The 13,613-nt window shown below is 37.9% G+C and overlaps 2 protein-coding genes across 2 annotated transcripts; one reads left to right on the top strand and one right to left on the bottom strand.

Annotated features, from left to right (window-relative positions):
* Positions 1-4,283: 4,283 nt before the first annotated feature.
* On the bottom strand, positions 4,284-7,716 carry LOC140037800 (uncharacterized). Its single transcript, XM_072082924.1, has 9 exons — positions 7,447-7,716; positions 7,334-7,349; positions 6,703-7,235; positions 6,197-6,430; positions 5,950-6,049; positions 5,451-5,596; positions 4,944-5,366; positions 4,562-4,852; positions 4,284-4,520 (listed from the first exon to the last, which is right to left on the bottom strand). Exons 1-9 carry the CDS (start codon positions 7,714-7,716, stop codon positions 4,284-4,286), a joined length of 2,250 nt encoding a protein of 749 aa, XP_071939025.1.
* Positions 7,717-8,296: 580 nt separating this feature from the next.
* LOC140037799 (uncharacterized) lies at positions 8,297-12,190 on the top strand. Its single transcript, XM_072082923.1, has 2 exons — positions 8,297-9,719; positions 11,322-12,190. The coding sequence occupies exons 1-2, from the start codon at positions 8,297-8,299 to the stop codon at positions 12,188-12,190; spliced, it is 2,292 nt and encodes a 763-aa protein (XP_071939024.1).
* The last annotated feature ends 1,423 nt before the right edge of the window (positions 12,191-13,613 follow it).

Here is a 13,613-nt window from a genome sequence, read left to right as displayed (position 1 = left end):
CCTAAGGTTATTTTTTGGGTTAGAGAAATAGCTAACGGTCGTACCTTAGCTATCGATAAATTAAGGAAGGGTTGGTTGTTTATCGCATGCATGACAACTGTAACTAATCTATTACTAAATGTTGGAATTATTTTTGCATCAATGATCAGTGCATGAACCATTTCTGAAGTATACCCTTGGCTAGAGTTTCTCTTAGTTATTTCTTTTACTTAATTATTTTCTGAAGTTAAATTATTTAGTTAGTATTTGATCCAAAAACCCCCCACACTTTGGATTTTAGAAGAAACGAATTATCCCCAGTCCCTGTGGATTCGACCCTACTCACCGCTATATACAAAATCTGTATTTTTCTCGAGTAGGTATTTATTATTGTACAGGTTCGGCACCTGTCAACGCCCGTTAATCACTGCTCTAATTGAAAAATAATCCTAGGTACGCCCATAGAATTTAATTCCCCAATTGCCTTACGTATTAGAGGAGCCCTATTCTAATCAAATAACACACTACCAGGGTTATTTTAGATTAGCCCGCGTATTCCCCTGACACAAACCCAATCATGCCAGTTATCACTATTTTGAGACAATTAAACAATTACGGATTCAATGCCCCAATTGACAATAGGTTGCCAAATCAATTAATTATCCGGATCCAAGACAATCAATTAATTAAACAACCATAAGCATAGCAAACAAGGAATATGCGAATACCAATAAATAAAAGGGAAAGATTAAATTAAATCGATCTCACAATTTTTAGGCACCCCAAAGCCTCCGTTGTTTCTTGACTAGACAGAGCAAAATTAGTTCATATTTGATGAACAAAACCCGCAAGAAATTGAAGCCAGAGCTGCGGCCATTATCACTGATATTGGGAGAGTTCAAGTCGCTTCAATCGATGAGAAAAGCGAGATACAGCAATTGATCCAATTCTTTCTAATTGTCTAGTCAAACGAGAAGAAAACTACTAAGGATGAAAAGCAAAAGTCAAAAAGTGAAGCTAGCTACAAGATGAAAAGACTAAGAAGAGAGTCAGTGCTCTTCCTCTGCAATTCTCATAATTCCTATCTAATGTCTACTGCTACTGTGCGGCGTCCGCCGCACGAGAGGAAGAAGCCCCCCTTTTTTCCTGCGCAAGTTTTCTATATAAAGTAGTGCCCTTGCGGCGGCTCCTGTGCGGGAAAATGAAGACTTCGGCCCAATTTGCCCAACAAGGGCTCATGTTTTGTTGTTCCAAAAATGCCCCTAGGACAAACTCTATCATCTGAACTCTTTTCTTGCCAAATTAGCACCTGTTATTATATTTTCGTTCTACTCCCTGAAATAAATGTAAAATATCAAAAGTGAGTAGAATCTAGCAATTAATCCACATTAGGTCAGGTAATAGGAAAAATTAATAATACAATAAATGATAAAATTGCAACCTATCAGTTCGAGTCCTCCTGTTTACACTAAAAAAAATAAAAGAACATACTACAAGATGTTTTCAGTAAGTTTGGAACATACTACAGGTGGGATACATGCATTTCGGAAAACAACTTCAGTAAGTTTGGAAAGGAAGTTGTTTTCCATAAGATGAGTGAAAATATTTTACATAGAAAAATGTTTTCAGTAACTTTTGTGCAACCAAACACGGGAAATTAGGAAAATATTTTCACCCGAAACAAACGGACCCCAAAAGATGCTCATTTTCTGAAAAACGTCTCTTTGACGAAAACATTGTTGTATGGCGGAAAGCCCATCTTAGTGCATCAAAGAGCGAGTGGTACATGCTTCAAAAGATGCTCATTTTCTGGAAAACGTCTCTTTGACGAAAACTTTGTTCACTCATTGTTGTTGAGCCAAGTGACAATGAACTCGATACCTATTAAGGTCTTGCTTTTTCAATTGCTTTAGATTTTATAAAATTTGATTATAGAAATTGATTATAAAAAATAATTAGTATCAGTAAAAACTACTATTTGAGTAATATAGATTTTAGCTACCAAATCTATAATCAGGATATAAAAGTAATAAAAAGAGTCACAAAAACTAGTTTTTCAACATCATAGTCTATAATCGATTGCAATAATGAATCAAGAACAACCCCAACACTTTTATGAATGGAGAAAATAACGTTAGAAGAATCACTTTCAAAAGGGATCCGACTGTTTGACTTTAGATTAATTAGGATCCGACGTGATTATCAGATTATGGGGGTATTACGCACAAAAAAAAAAGGCATAATGGATTGAGAATGTGGTAAATCATTACAAATTGATGCTCATTCTTTTTAACAAAAAAAAAACGAGAGGTGTGAAATTTAAGAAACAAAAAAAAAGGTAAATTTTATATACACTGATATTATATACATAATCACTATTAAATTTATGATACATGTGCAAAAATTGGATTTTAAAGATAAATTTTACATAATTATCAGTCATCCAAAACTGATAATATGTACACTATTAGTGTACAAAAAATTCATCCAAAGAAAAAATTTAGGATATCTAGTTCTTGAATTCGCAATCTTAGTTAATGGATCATGACCCTCTCGACAAATGAATGTTTGTTAGAGCATTCATCACGGTGAAGTCTTCGTGAATGCATTAATGAATGATAGCTAATAAGACAAGCAGCGGTTTAAGCAGTGAAGCAGCAAGTTTTGACTTCTTGCAATGCCAAGATAGGACAGCAATATAAATGAAATTAGAAGGTCGCAATCGCATTTGAGACAACAAAAGGCTTCATATGCTGTTTGTCAAGAAAATTGGCTTAGGATGTTCACATTGTAAGTTTTCAATTTATATTTCTTTTTATTCTATTTTATCAAAAAAAAAAATCAATGAAGTAGAACGTACATATGTTTCCCGGCAAAAGCTCTGTCAAATTCGACATTTACCAAAAGAACTTGAGGAGTACTTTTATTAAGTGTGTGTGTTTCTGATGCGCACTGGTTATGTGGCACTGTATATAACTAGTTTATCCCAAATGCCAAATTTGATAATTTTGACACCAAATAATGACTTGAGTTCCTACACCTTCTTCCTGAAAAATATTGCTTCATTTTTCTCCATATTTGAGTACACCGTATTTGACGGTTACGTAGGACCAGTTTGCCTTGCAATTGAACCATACATGTTAAACTAGGAAAAAGTGTTAATGCAAGATAAGGGAAAGAACCATTGTTTTGAAAATCGGACCGGACTGGCTAGTTTGATCGATTCGATTGGCCGTGAACTGGTCATAGTTTCTGTCCGGTTCATACCTTGGGTTAATTGAAGTTAAAAACTGGTAAGAACCGTTTGAACTGGATTGAACTGTTGAACCGGTAGTTTTTTGTTTTTGTCTATTAAATTGAAATATATATATATATATATATCTATAAGAATAGGCTTTCCTTAACCCTAAAGACTAATTATTAAATGCCACATCCACTCACTTTATTCTCATTTTTTTGCCTTTTATCAAGTTTGCATCTCTATTTTCTATTTTCCTGACTTTCTTCAAATTCCAAACTTCTTTTTTTTTTTAAGTTATAATCTCTAAATCCCAAAAGCGTAAATTAAAAATTTAAGCTCATAATGTCTAATTCCAATGGACGTGAATTTTGTATAATTTTAGAATATTGTGGTATTTTTGGGTTGGATTTAAGATTAGTTTTTGGTAGATACAATTGAAATTGAGATGAAATTCATTTGTTGCAACTTATAATTTAACATTTTTATTTCTGAAAATCCAAATTCTTTGAAAACATTAAAATTTTCATCATATAAAATCTTAAATTATTCCATTGTATGTCTTATTTTGTACATATATATTCATATAAATTATTTTTTAAAAAATTCATTGAACCAAGATTGAATCGGTCTAACCGGTTGAACCTCTATCCGAAAACCTCATTGGTTCATTTAAAGTTCCAAGTTTTAAAACATTGGAAAGAGCTTAGACTACAAATGATGCAATAGAACCAAACTTGGAACTCATATTTAGGGAAAATTCTATGATTGGGAATCATTCCTTCAATTTGAATATCTCAAGAATGAAAATTAGCTATATTTTGAATTATTTAAATTGTTGCGATCTAAATGTCAAAATTACTTATTTCATTATCCAATGATATATTTAACTTGGGGTCAGTATGAAATCCAAATGGAATGCTAAAATCTCCCCTATTTAGAAGTATTTAATGTATGGGCAAAACTTAAAGAATAAAAAGAATACACAATTAGTTTTTTTTTTTAAAACAAAAGATTATCTTATTAAACGGAAAAGGCCAAAGTTACAAGCGCCCATGCTTAAAAACTAGCCCTCCCTCACAACAACCTGGCGGAGGGATGGCACTCCTAGCCTATCTAGAAATAAAGCTCCTCGTGCTAAACAGGGCAAATCCGAAGCTGCCAAATATATATCGTCACGAGCCTGCTGACAACCAGAATTTGCCAATATATCCGCGACCTGGTTCGCCTGACGGTAACAGTGAAAAATCCGAGGAAAATGATGCGCCACCCCCATCAATTGCTGCACCTCCGTGTGAATGCCCTATGGGCAATGTACTAAGAATTCAAGATACGAACTAAAACCAACGAGTCCAGTTCAACGTCCAAGGTATCAATGCCCCTCTGGAGACACAACTTGACCCCAAACAACAGGGTTCGGGCCTCAGCCTGCATGCTCGAAGCCAAACCGAAACTACAGGAAAATGCCAGCACCATTCTCCCCCCATCACGCAGCACCCGCCCTCCTCCACTCAAGCCAGGGTTACCCTTCGAACAACCGTCCGTATTAAGCTTTAGACTTCCATGGAAAGATCGCACCCATTTCACCAACCTATGTGAAACTGCCGGTTTCCATGTTGATATGGCCAAATGGAACTAGATCCACGACCACGACGGAACCCGGCAGTCCAGAAACTGGATCCTGAACAACTAGCTGTAGCATCTTTGAGAAGATCAGTTGACATACCTGTGCCCCTACAATCCTCTTGCCCTCGTACTTCATACCGTTGCGAGCCTTCCAGAGATGCCAATAGATCATCAAAGGGACAACTTGATGGACAAACCTCAAAAGTTTATTCCGTTGCCGTCCCTCCCACCGGGCTGCCATACATATGCAAAACGAAGACCCTGACCAACCTACTCCAACCGGAGCCCCAAAAAACCTCCACACATACAGTGCCAATACCCCATCACTAAACAAATGCTCCGTTGTCTCAATCTCAGGAGATGGGTAGTACGAACATCGCGAAGGTCCCTGCATCCCCAACTTCCATACGGAACAATCCAAGGGGAGGCGATCCTGCAGCAGGCGCAAGAGGAAAAACGAAACCCTCAGCGGCACCCCTGGATGCCAAATGCGATTGAATAGCGGCGAAGGCGTAGAATGATGCTGGACCAAGAAGAAAGCCGTCTTGAGTGTAAAATGACCTGATGGCTCGGGTCACCTAACCATTAGATCAGGAAGCTACCCAACAGGTGGGTGCATTCGGCCAATCTCCGCAACTATATCCAGAGGTACCCATTGTGAAATCCTGCGAACGTCCCAAGAACCGCCTTGCACAAATTCCGTCACCTTATGGTCCGACATGCTATCCAACCAATCCGCCAGCCCCCCAGTACCTAGCCAATTGTCAAACCAAAAATTAGAGCTCCCGGACCGGATGATCCATCCAATGTGCCTCTCCGCCAAGGCTCGGACTTTCACCATCCTTCTCCACCCCTCTGAGCCCTTCTCAGAAAATACTAGGTTGGGGTGCACCACCCGGTAAAACTTTGCATGCATAAATGAGGCCCACAAGGGCAACTCGGAACGAAAATTCCACCATAATTTGATGGAGAAGGCCCTATAAATATCCTCTAGTAGACGGAAGTCAACCCCCCCTTCTTCGCGCGAAACACGCAAATCTTTCCACCGAATCCAATGGTGTTTGGACCTTCGTCAGTCGACCCCCACAGGAAATTAGAAAAAAAACCTTCCAGCTGCTTGAAAATAGCTTTAGGGGGCGAAGCCGCCATCAACAGGTACGTCGGCATAGCAGAAAGGACATGTTTCAACAACACAATCCTCCCACCCTACGACAACAACCTATTCTGCCAGGACAACACTCGTAGAATGACGGCATGACACAACCCTCCAAAAAAATCCTTCTTTCGCCGCCCACAATAAAGAGGAAAACCAAGGTACTTAATTGGGAACGGCTTATACGAGAACCCCGTTACCCTCTGAATTCCCAATCTCTTGGACGGAGAAACCGTCGGGTGCACCAAGAAGCAGCTCTTTCTCGCATTGATCCTTTGCCCGAAAACCGCCTCATAATCAGTTAGTACCTGCTTCACTAGCTTCAAGGATTTCATCGAGGCACTGGAGAAGATCAACACATCATCGGCGTACCCCAAGTGAGACACTTGAGGACATCCCCTGGGGACATGAAACCCCTGAAACCCTCGATGACTCTGCAAATTATTTAGCGACCTCAATAACATCTCAGCCCCAATGATAAATAGCACAGGGGAAAGGGGGTCCCCTTGACGAAACCCCCGGGTTGATTTAAAAAAACCATACGACGACCCATTTACCACCACTAAAAACCAGACATTTGATATTAACCACCAAACCATATCTATCGACCGCTCTCCGAATCCAAACGCTCTGAGCACATTGATCAAAAAAGGCCACACAACCCGATCATAAGCTTTCATCATATCTAGTTTCAAAGCAACGTTACCTCCTCTTGCATCGAAGAGACCAATTCCTGAGCTAACAAGTAATTGTCAGATATCAACCGTCCCCAGACGAATCCACTTTGGTTCTCCGAAATTATCTTGGGGAGGACAGAAGCAAGACGATTGGCCAGAAGCTTAGAGATAATCTTGTTGACAAAATTACACAAGCTGATCGGACGGAACTCAGAAAAATCCTTAGGACGTGCAACCTTGGCCAGCAAAACTAGAGAAGTAGCAGTCACTCGCCCGGGCAATTCCTCCCCACAGAAAAAACTTTGTACAGCGTGATATACATCCTCCCCAATTATGTCCCAAAAGGAGGTGAAAAATTTTCCAGTAAAACCATTAGGCCCCGCAGCACCATTCTCGTCCATCTCAAAAATCACCTGCCGAACTTCTTCTATGGATGGAACTTCTTGTAAGACCACATTGTCTGCCTCCGAGAGTAAGCGTGAGATGACCCCAAGAGTTGCAGATGAGAAGGAATCCTCCTCCTTCGAGAAGAGTGCGGAGAAATACCTGACTGCTTCCGCTCCTACAAGCTCATCCTCAGTAACTCACTCCTGATTACAGTCTTGTATCCCATGAATTATTGCCTACATATGGTGTTGTTTCACCACCGAATGGAAAAACTTTGTGTTCCTGTCACCTAATTGCAACCATTTGACCTTAGACCGCTGCTTCCACAAGGATTCCTCCATACTTAGAGCTCGACTGAGATGAGCCTGGGCCTATTGTAGACACACCTGAGCTTCATTCGTGCCCCCGTCCTCCATAGCTTGCTCCAGTCGTGCCACCTCTGCCTCAGCCTCCCGAACATTGGCAGTGAAATTACCTACTCTTTCCCTATTCCAGGGTTGAATACACTTCCTTAACCGTTGTAGCTTCGAGCATAGGACGTGCAATGGCAGCCCCGTGCACTCTTGCTCCCAGGATTTCCTTACCACCCCCAAGAATTCCTCATGTTCAGCCCAAGCATTTATGAATCGGAAGGGCCGGGGTTTACCACAAAACATGTTTTTGTAATGCCAAACGTAACATAATTAAATAGCCTTCCAATCATACCTCTCTTGGTGTTGTAAAATATATAGTATTTCAAAAATATTCTTTGTCCCACATCGAAAAAATGAGAAGTATTATTTCTCTGTCCCACATTGTCAAGTGAGAAGGGTTGCAGTCTTTGTCCCACATCGGAAGTGAGAAGGGTTGCACCTCACTCTGAAGTCTATAAATAGGATCCATTTCTCCCTCAGAAAATCACCCCAGCAGCTTCAGTTAATATCTTTTGATAGCTGCTCTATCTCTCTCTCTCTCTCTCTTTTATTTTTTGTTAGTTGATATCTTTCTGATAATTCTGTTCTCATCTTCCTTTTTATATATATATATCTGCTGGTTTTAATTTGCTAGTTCTGGTCCTTCTAGTTTGCAACAAGAAGAAAGGTTGTCTTTCTTGTTCGCAATAAATAGAAGAAGACTTGTTTAATCCTGGGGAAATATTTCAATACTCTGAAATAGTTTCTTAGGACAGTGCTACGCACAACTCAAGCAGATAGTGTTAACATTGTTGTAGCCATTTATCCAACAATCTAAGAAACTATGGCATCTGATAATGTTAGCACCCCGCAGCCTTCATCAACAACTGTTGCAGTGGCACTACCATTCGCCAAGCCCTTTCCAGATGTATCCAAAATTGAAATTTTCGCCAATGAAAATTTTAAAAGATGGCAAGAACGTGTGCACTCTCTACTTGACATTCATGGAGTAGCTTATGCGCTCACTGAATCTCAACCTTCCGCAACTGCGGATGCCAAGACTCAAGAAGCATGGCAATATGCCAATAAGGTATGTCGACACACTATCCTTCAAACACTCTCTAATGAATTATTTGATGTCTACTGTAGCAGCAAAGAAGCCAAGGCAATTTGGGAAGCCTTGGTAACAAAGTTTACTGCCGAAGATGCAACCAAGCAAAAATTCGTCGTAGGAAAATACAACCAATGGCAAATGATTGATGACAAGGAGATGAAAATCCAAATCACCGAATATCAAATGCTGCTAGAGGACTTGAAAAATGAAGACATCAATCTTCCTGAAAAATTTGCTGCAGGCATGCTGATTGAAAAGCTACCTGAGTCATGGGCCGACTATAAAAACAACTTGAAACACAAGGAGAAAAATTATACCATGGATGAGCTCGTGAAGCACATCCTCATTGAGGATTCAAACAAAAGGGAGTTGAGAGCTACCAAGGCAAAGGAGATGGCTTACAAAGCCAATCTGGTACAAAGCAATAATAAAAGGTACGCCAATAAATCCCAGAATTACAAGCCCAAAAATTTTAATGTCAAGCCTAACAATCCCAACTTTAAGAAGAAGAAAGGCAATTATTTTTATTGTGGAAAACCAGGACATTATGTAGTCCAATGCAGACATAATAAAGGTGACAGAGCAAATGGTAACCCTCCTAAGGTGCACTTAACCGAAGGAGATGATATAATTGCTGCTGTCATCTCCCAAGTGAACATTGCAGCCAATGTCAAAGAGTGGGTGGTAGACTCTGGGGCTACTCGGCACATATGTGCGAATCGAGAAGTATTTTCCTCCTATACTCCTATAGGGGATGATGAAGAAGTGGTCTACCTTGGTGACTCACGAACGGCTAATGTTCTGGGTAAGGGCAAAGTATTCTTGAAACTCACTTCAGGAAAAACTTTGGCTCTCAATGATGTGCTGCATGTGCCCAACATTCGGGCAAATCTGGTTTCCGTAGCATTGCTAGGAAAAGTTGGAGTGAAAGTGTCATTTGAATCTGGAAAGATCATAATGACCAAAAATAATATATTTGTGGGCAAGGGCTATTGTAATCAGGGACTTTTTGTACTTAATATTTCCAATGTGATCAATGAAAATGCATCTTCTTCTGCTTATATTGTTGATTCCATTTCTTTATGGCATGCTAGATTAGGACATGTTAATATTGGTTATATAAAGAAAATGCAATCATGTGGCCTAATTTCTGGTATTAATGATAATATGGACAAATGTGAAATATGTGCAGAAGCTAAAATAACAAAGAAAAGTTGTATAACTGTCCATAGAGAAACTGAATTATTAAATTTAATTCATACTGATTTAGGTGATTTAAAACAAACAATGACTAGAGGTGGGAAAAGGTATTATGTCACATTTATAGATGACTATTCTAGATATACCAAAGTTTATTTACTTAGAAATAAAGATGATACTTATAATGCCTTTTTATCCTATAAGTCTGAAGTAGAAAATCAACTTAATAAAAGGATAAAAAGAATTAGATCAGATAGGGGTGGAGAATATTTAACTTTAGATAACTTTTGTGAACAGGAAGGCATAATACATGAAATAACTCCACCTTATTCACCAGAATCTAATGGAGTAGCTGAAAGGAAAAATAGAACGTTGAAAGAAATGATGAACTCTATGTTAATTAGTTCTCATGCTCCAGATAATTTATGGGGAGAAGCTATATTATCTGCATGTCACTTACAAAATAGAATCCCACATAAAAAGACTGGCAAAACACCTTATGAGTTATGGAAAAATTATAAACCAAATTTGAAATATTTAAAAGTTTGGGGGTGTCTTGCTAAAGTCTTGTTGCCTGAACCTAAGAAAAGGAAAATAGGTTCTAAAACTTCTGATTGTATGTTTATTGGATATGCTGAACATAGTGCTGCATATAGATTTCTTGTGTTAAGAAGTGATATACTTGATTGTAATACAATTATTGAGACAAAGAATGCAGAATTTTTTGAACATATTTTTCCACTGTCTAGTAAAATTTCTCATGCACCTGTTGAAATAAATAAGGAAATTATTCCAATTGAGGAATTAAGAAGGAGCAAAAGGCCAAGAAAAGAATTTTCATTTGGAAAAGATTTCCAAACCTTTCTTGTTGATAATGATCCTTCAACATACTCCGATGCTATTTCTTCTCCTGAGTGTAAATTTTGGAAAGAAGCAATTAAATCTGAAATTGATTCTATCTTGTCAAATAAAACTTGAATTTTGGTAGACTTACCTCCTGGTGCAAAACCTATTGGCTGCAAATGGATTTTTAAAAGAAAATATAACTCTGATGGCTCTATAGAAAAGTACAAAGCTCGTTTAGTAGCAAAAGGATTTTCTCAAAAACAAAATATTGACTATTTTGATACATTTGTACCAGTAACTAGAATTGCGTCTATTCGAGTTTTATTTGCTTTAGCTTCTATCCATAAACTTGTTATTCATCAAATGGATGTCAAAACAGCCTTTTTAAATGGTGACTTAGAAGAAGAAATTTATATGTTTCAACCTGAGGGATGTATTGTATCTGGACAAGAAAATAAGGTTTGTAAATTAATTAAATCTCTTTATGGCCTAAAACAAGCTCCTAAACAGTGGCATGAGAAATTTGATCAAGTATTGATGAAAGATGGATTTTCGTCTGTAGAAATGGATAAATGTGTATATGTCAAAAATATAAATGATCAATATGTGATAATCAGTTTATATGTGGATGACATGCTTATATTTGGTACTAGTCTAGATATTGTAAATAGTACTAAATATTTTTTGTCTTCTAATTTTGATATGAAAGATTTGGGTGAAGCCAAAATAATATTGGGTGTTAAAATCATAAGAAAATGTGATGGTATAATGTTGTCACAAGAACATTATACAGAAAGACTTCTTAGGAAGTTTGAAAATTATGATGTGACACCTGTGAGTACTCCTTATGATGCTAACACTCAATTAAAGAAAAATAATGGTGGCCCAATTGCTCAGTCTAAATATGCTCAGATTATTGGGAGTCTGATGCATCTGATGAATTTTACTAGACCTGATATAGCTTATGCTGTATGTCGACTGAGTAGATATACTCATAATCCCAACCGTGAGCATTGGTTTGCATTAGTCAGACTAATGAAATATTTGAGAGGTACCATGAATTTTGGTATCCTGTATAGTGGATTTCCCACTGTATTAGAAGGTTACAGTGATGCTAATTGGATCTCTGATTCAAATGATACGAAATCCACTAGTGGTTATGTGTACACCCTTGGTGGTGGTGCAATAGCATGGAAATCTGCTAGACAGACAATCATTGCTAGATCAACAATGGAGTCAGAGTTTGTAGCTCTGGAACTGACAGGGACTGAGGCCGAGTGGTTGAGAAATTTCTTAGCTAATATTCCTTCAACTAAGGATTTGTTGCCTCCTGTGTCCATACATTGTGACTGTCAAGCAGCGATTGCCATAGCTAAAAATAAATCGTATAATTGTAAAAGTCGACACATGAGATTGAGACATGATGTCGTAAAGCAGCTGTTTAGAGATGGAATTATTTCCATTGATTATGTAAAGTCAGAGTTGAATTTGGCCGATCCTCTGACTAAACCCGTAGGAAGAAAATTGATTCTTCAAACTACGAAAGAAATGGGACTTCGACCAACAAGTTGTCAATAGAGACGGTAACCCAACCTATGTGATTGGTGATCCCATGAAGTAGGTTCATATGGGTAATAACAAGTCAATATTGATAATAAAGCACTTCAAATTTAAATCCCTCTAGAGATAAGTGCTTTGAGTAATTGTGAGAATGAGTTAAAACTCTTAATGAATTCATATCCCATTAGGGAGGTGTAGTTAAAGCAATACACACTTGATGAATTCACCTATATGAGAGTGGAGTGGGGCCGCTCCTATAAGATTCATTGGTCAAATCTTTAGAGCTCTCATGAATAACCAGGCAGGCGCACGGCCAAAAAGCGCAAAATCGCGTTAACAGCAAATTATGGGTTGTAATGTGATTGATAAAATCTCTGTCATACATCAAGAGTTATTGGTTCATAGAAATTTATATTTCACCAATAATTCTGTAGATCATGTTTTATCAATCTATGTTTGGTTCATAGTCCAAAAGACACCAATCTAATTACATTTCAACCAAATCCAGCAGAGCACTTTTAAAATTCTTCCTTTATCCAAAGAATTTTTTTGAAATAGGTGGGAGATTGTTGTAAAATATATAGTATTTCAAAAATATTCTTTGTCCCACATCGAAAAAATGAGAAGTATTATTTCTCTGTCCCACATTGTCAAGTGAGAAGGGTTGCAGTCTTTGTCCCACATCGGAAGTGAGAAGGGTTGCACCTCACTCTGAAGTCTATAAATAGGATCCACTTCTCCCTCAGAAAATCACCCCAGCAGCTTCAGTTAATATCTTTTGATAGCTGCTCTATCTCTCTCTCTCTCTCTCTTTTATTTTTTGTTAGTTGATATCTTTCTGATAATTCTGTTCTAATCTTCCTTTATATATATATATATCTGCTGGTTTTAATTTGCTAGTTCTGGTCCTTCTAGTTTGCAACAAGAAGAAAGGTTGTCTTTCTTGTTCGCAATAAATAGAAGAAGGCTTGTTTAATCCTGGGGAAATATTTCAATACTCTGAAATAGTTTCTTAGGACAGTGCTACGCACGACTCAAGCAGATAGTGTTAACATTGTTGTAGCCATTTATCCAACACTTGGAACTATTGCAAAGTTTGGCATGTTCTTCCTTGTTTCTTTTCTTCTTCTTCCAAAAAAAAAAGTTTGACAATTTAATCAATTTGTAATAATCATAATCGATCGAAGTAATCAGCAGAGTCCAAATTGTCAACAATACTTGGACATATTGTTGAATATTGGACATGATCATTATCCTCTCCATAGTTCTCGAAGTCTATGTGTCTTTAAAACATGTAGAAATTGGAATAAACGCTTTTAGGTACATCTTTCTATTTCATAACTTTCACTAAAGGGACTGTAATTTATGATAATATGGACTTTCTACCAAGTGCAAACAATCATCTCTTCATCGCCCAACTACCTGGTGGGCCGACTCCCCG

Source organism: Coffea arabica, chromosome 3c (genome assembly GCF_036785885.1).
Source record: "Coffea arabica cultivar ET-39 chromosome 3c, Coffea Arabica ET-39 HiFi, whole genome shotgun sequence".
In the NCBI taxonomy this organism is placed as follows: domain Eukaryota; kingdom Viridiplantae; phylum Streptophyta; class Magnoliopsida; order Gentianales; family Rubiaceae; genus Coffea; species Coffea arabica.
Note: the sequence above shows the minus strand (reverse complement) of the source record. Positions and strands in the feature narration are given on the sequence as shown.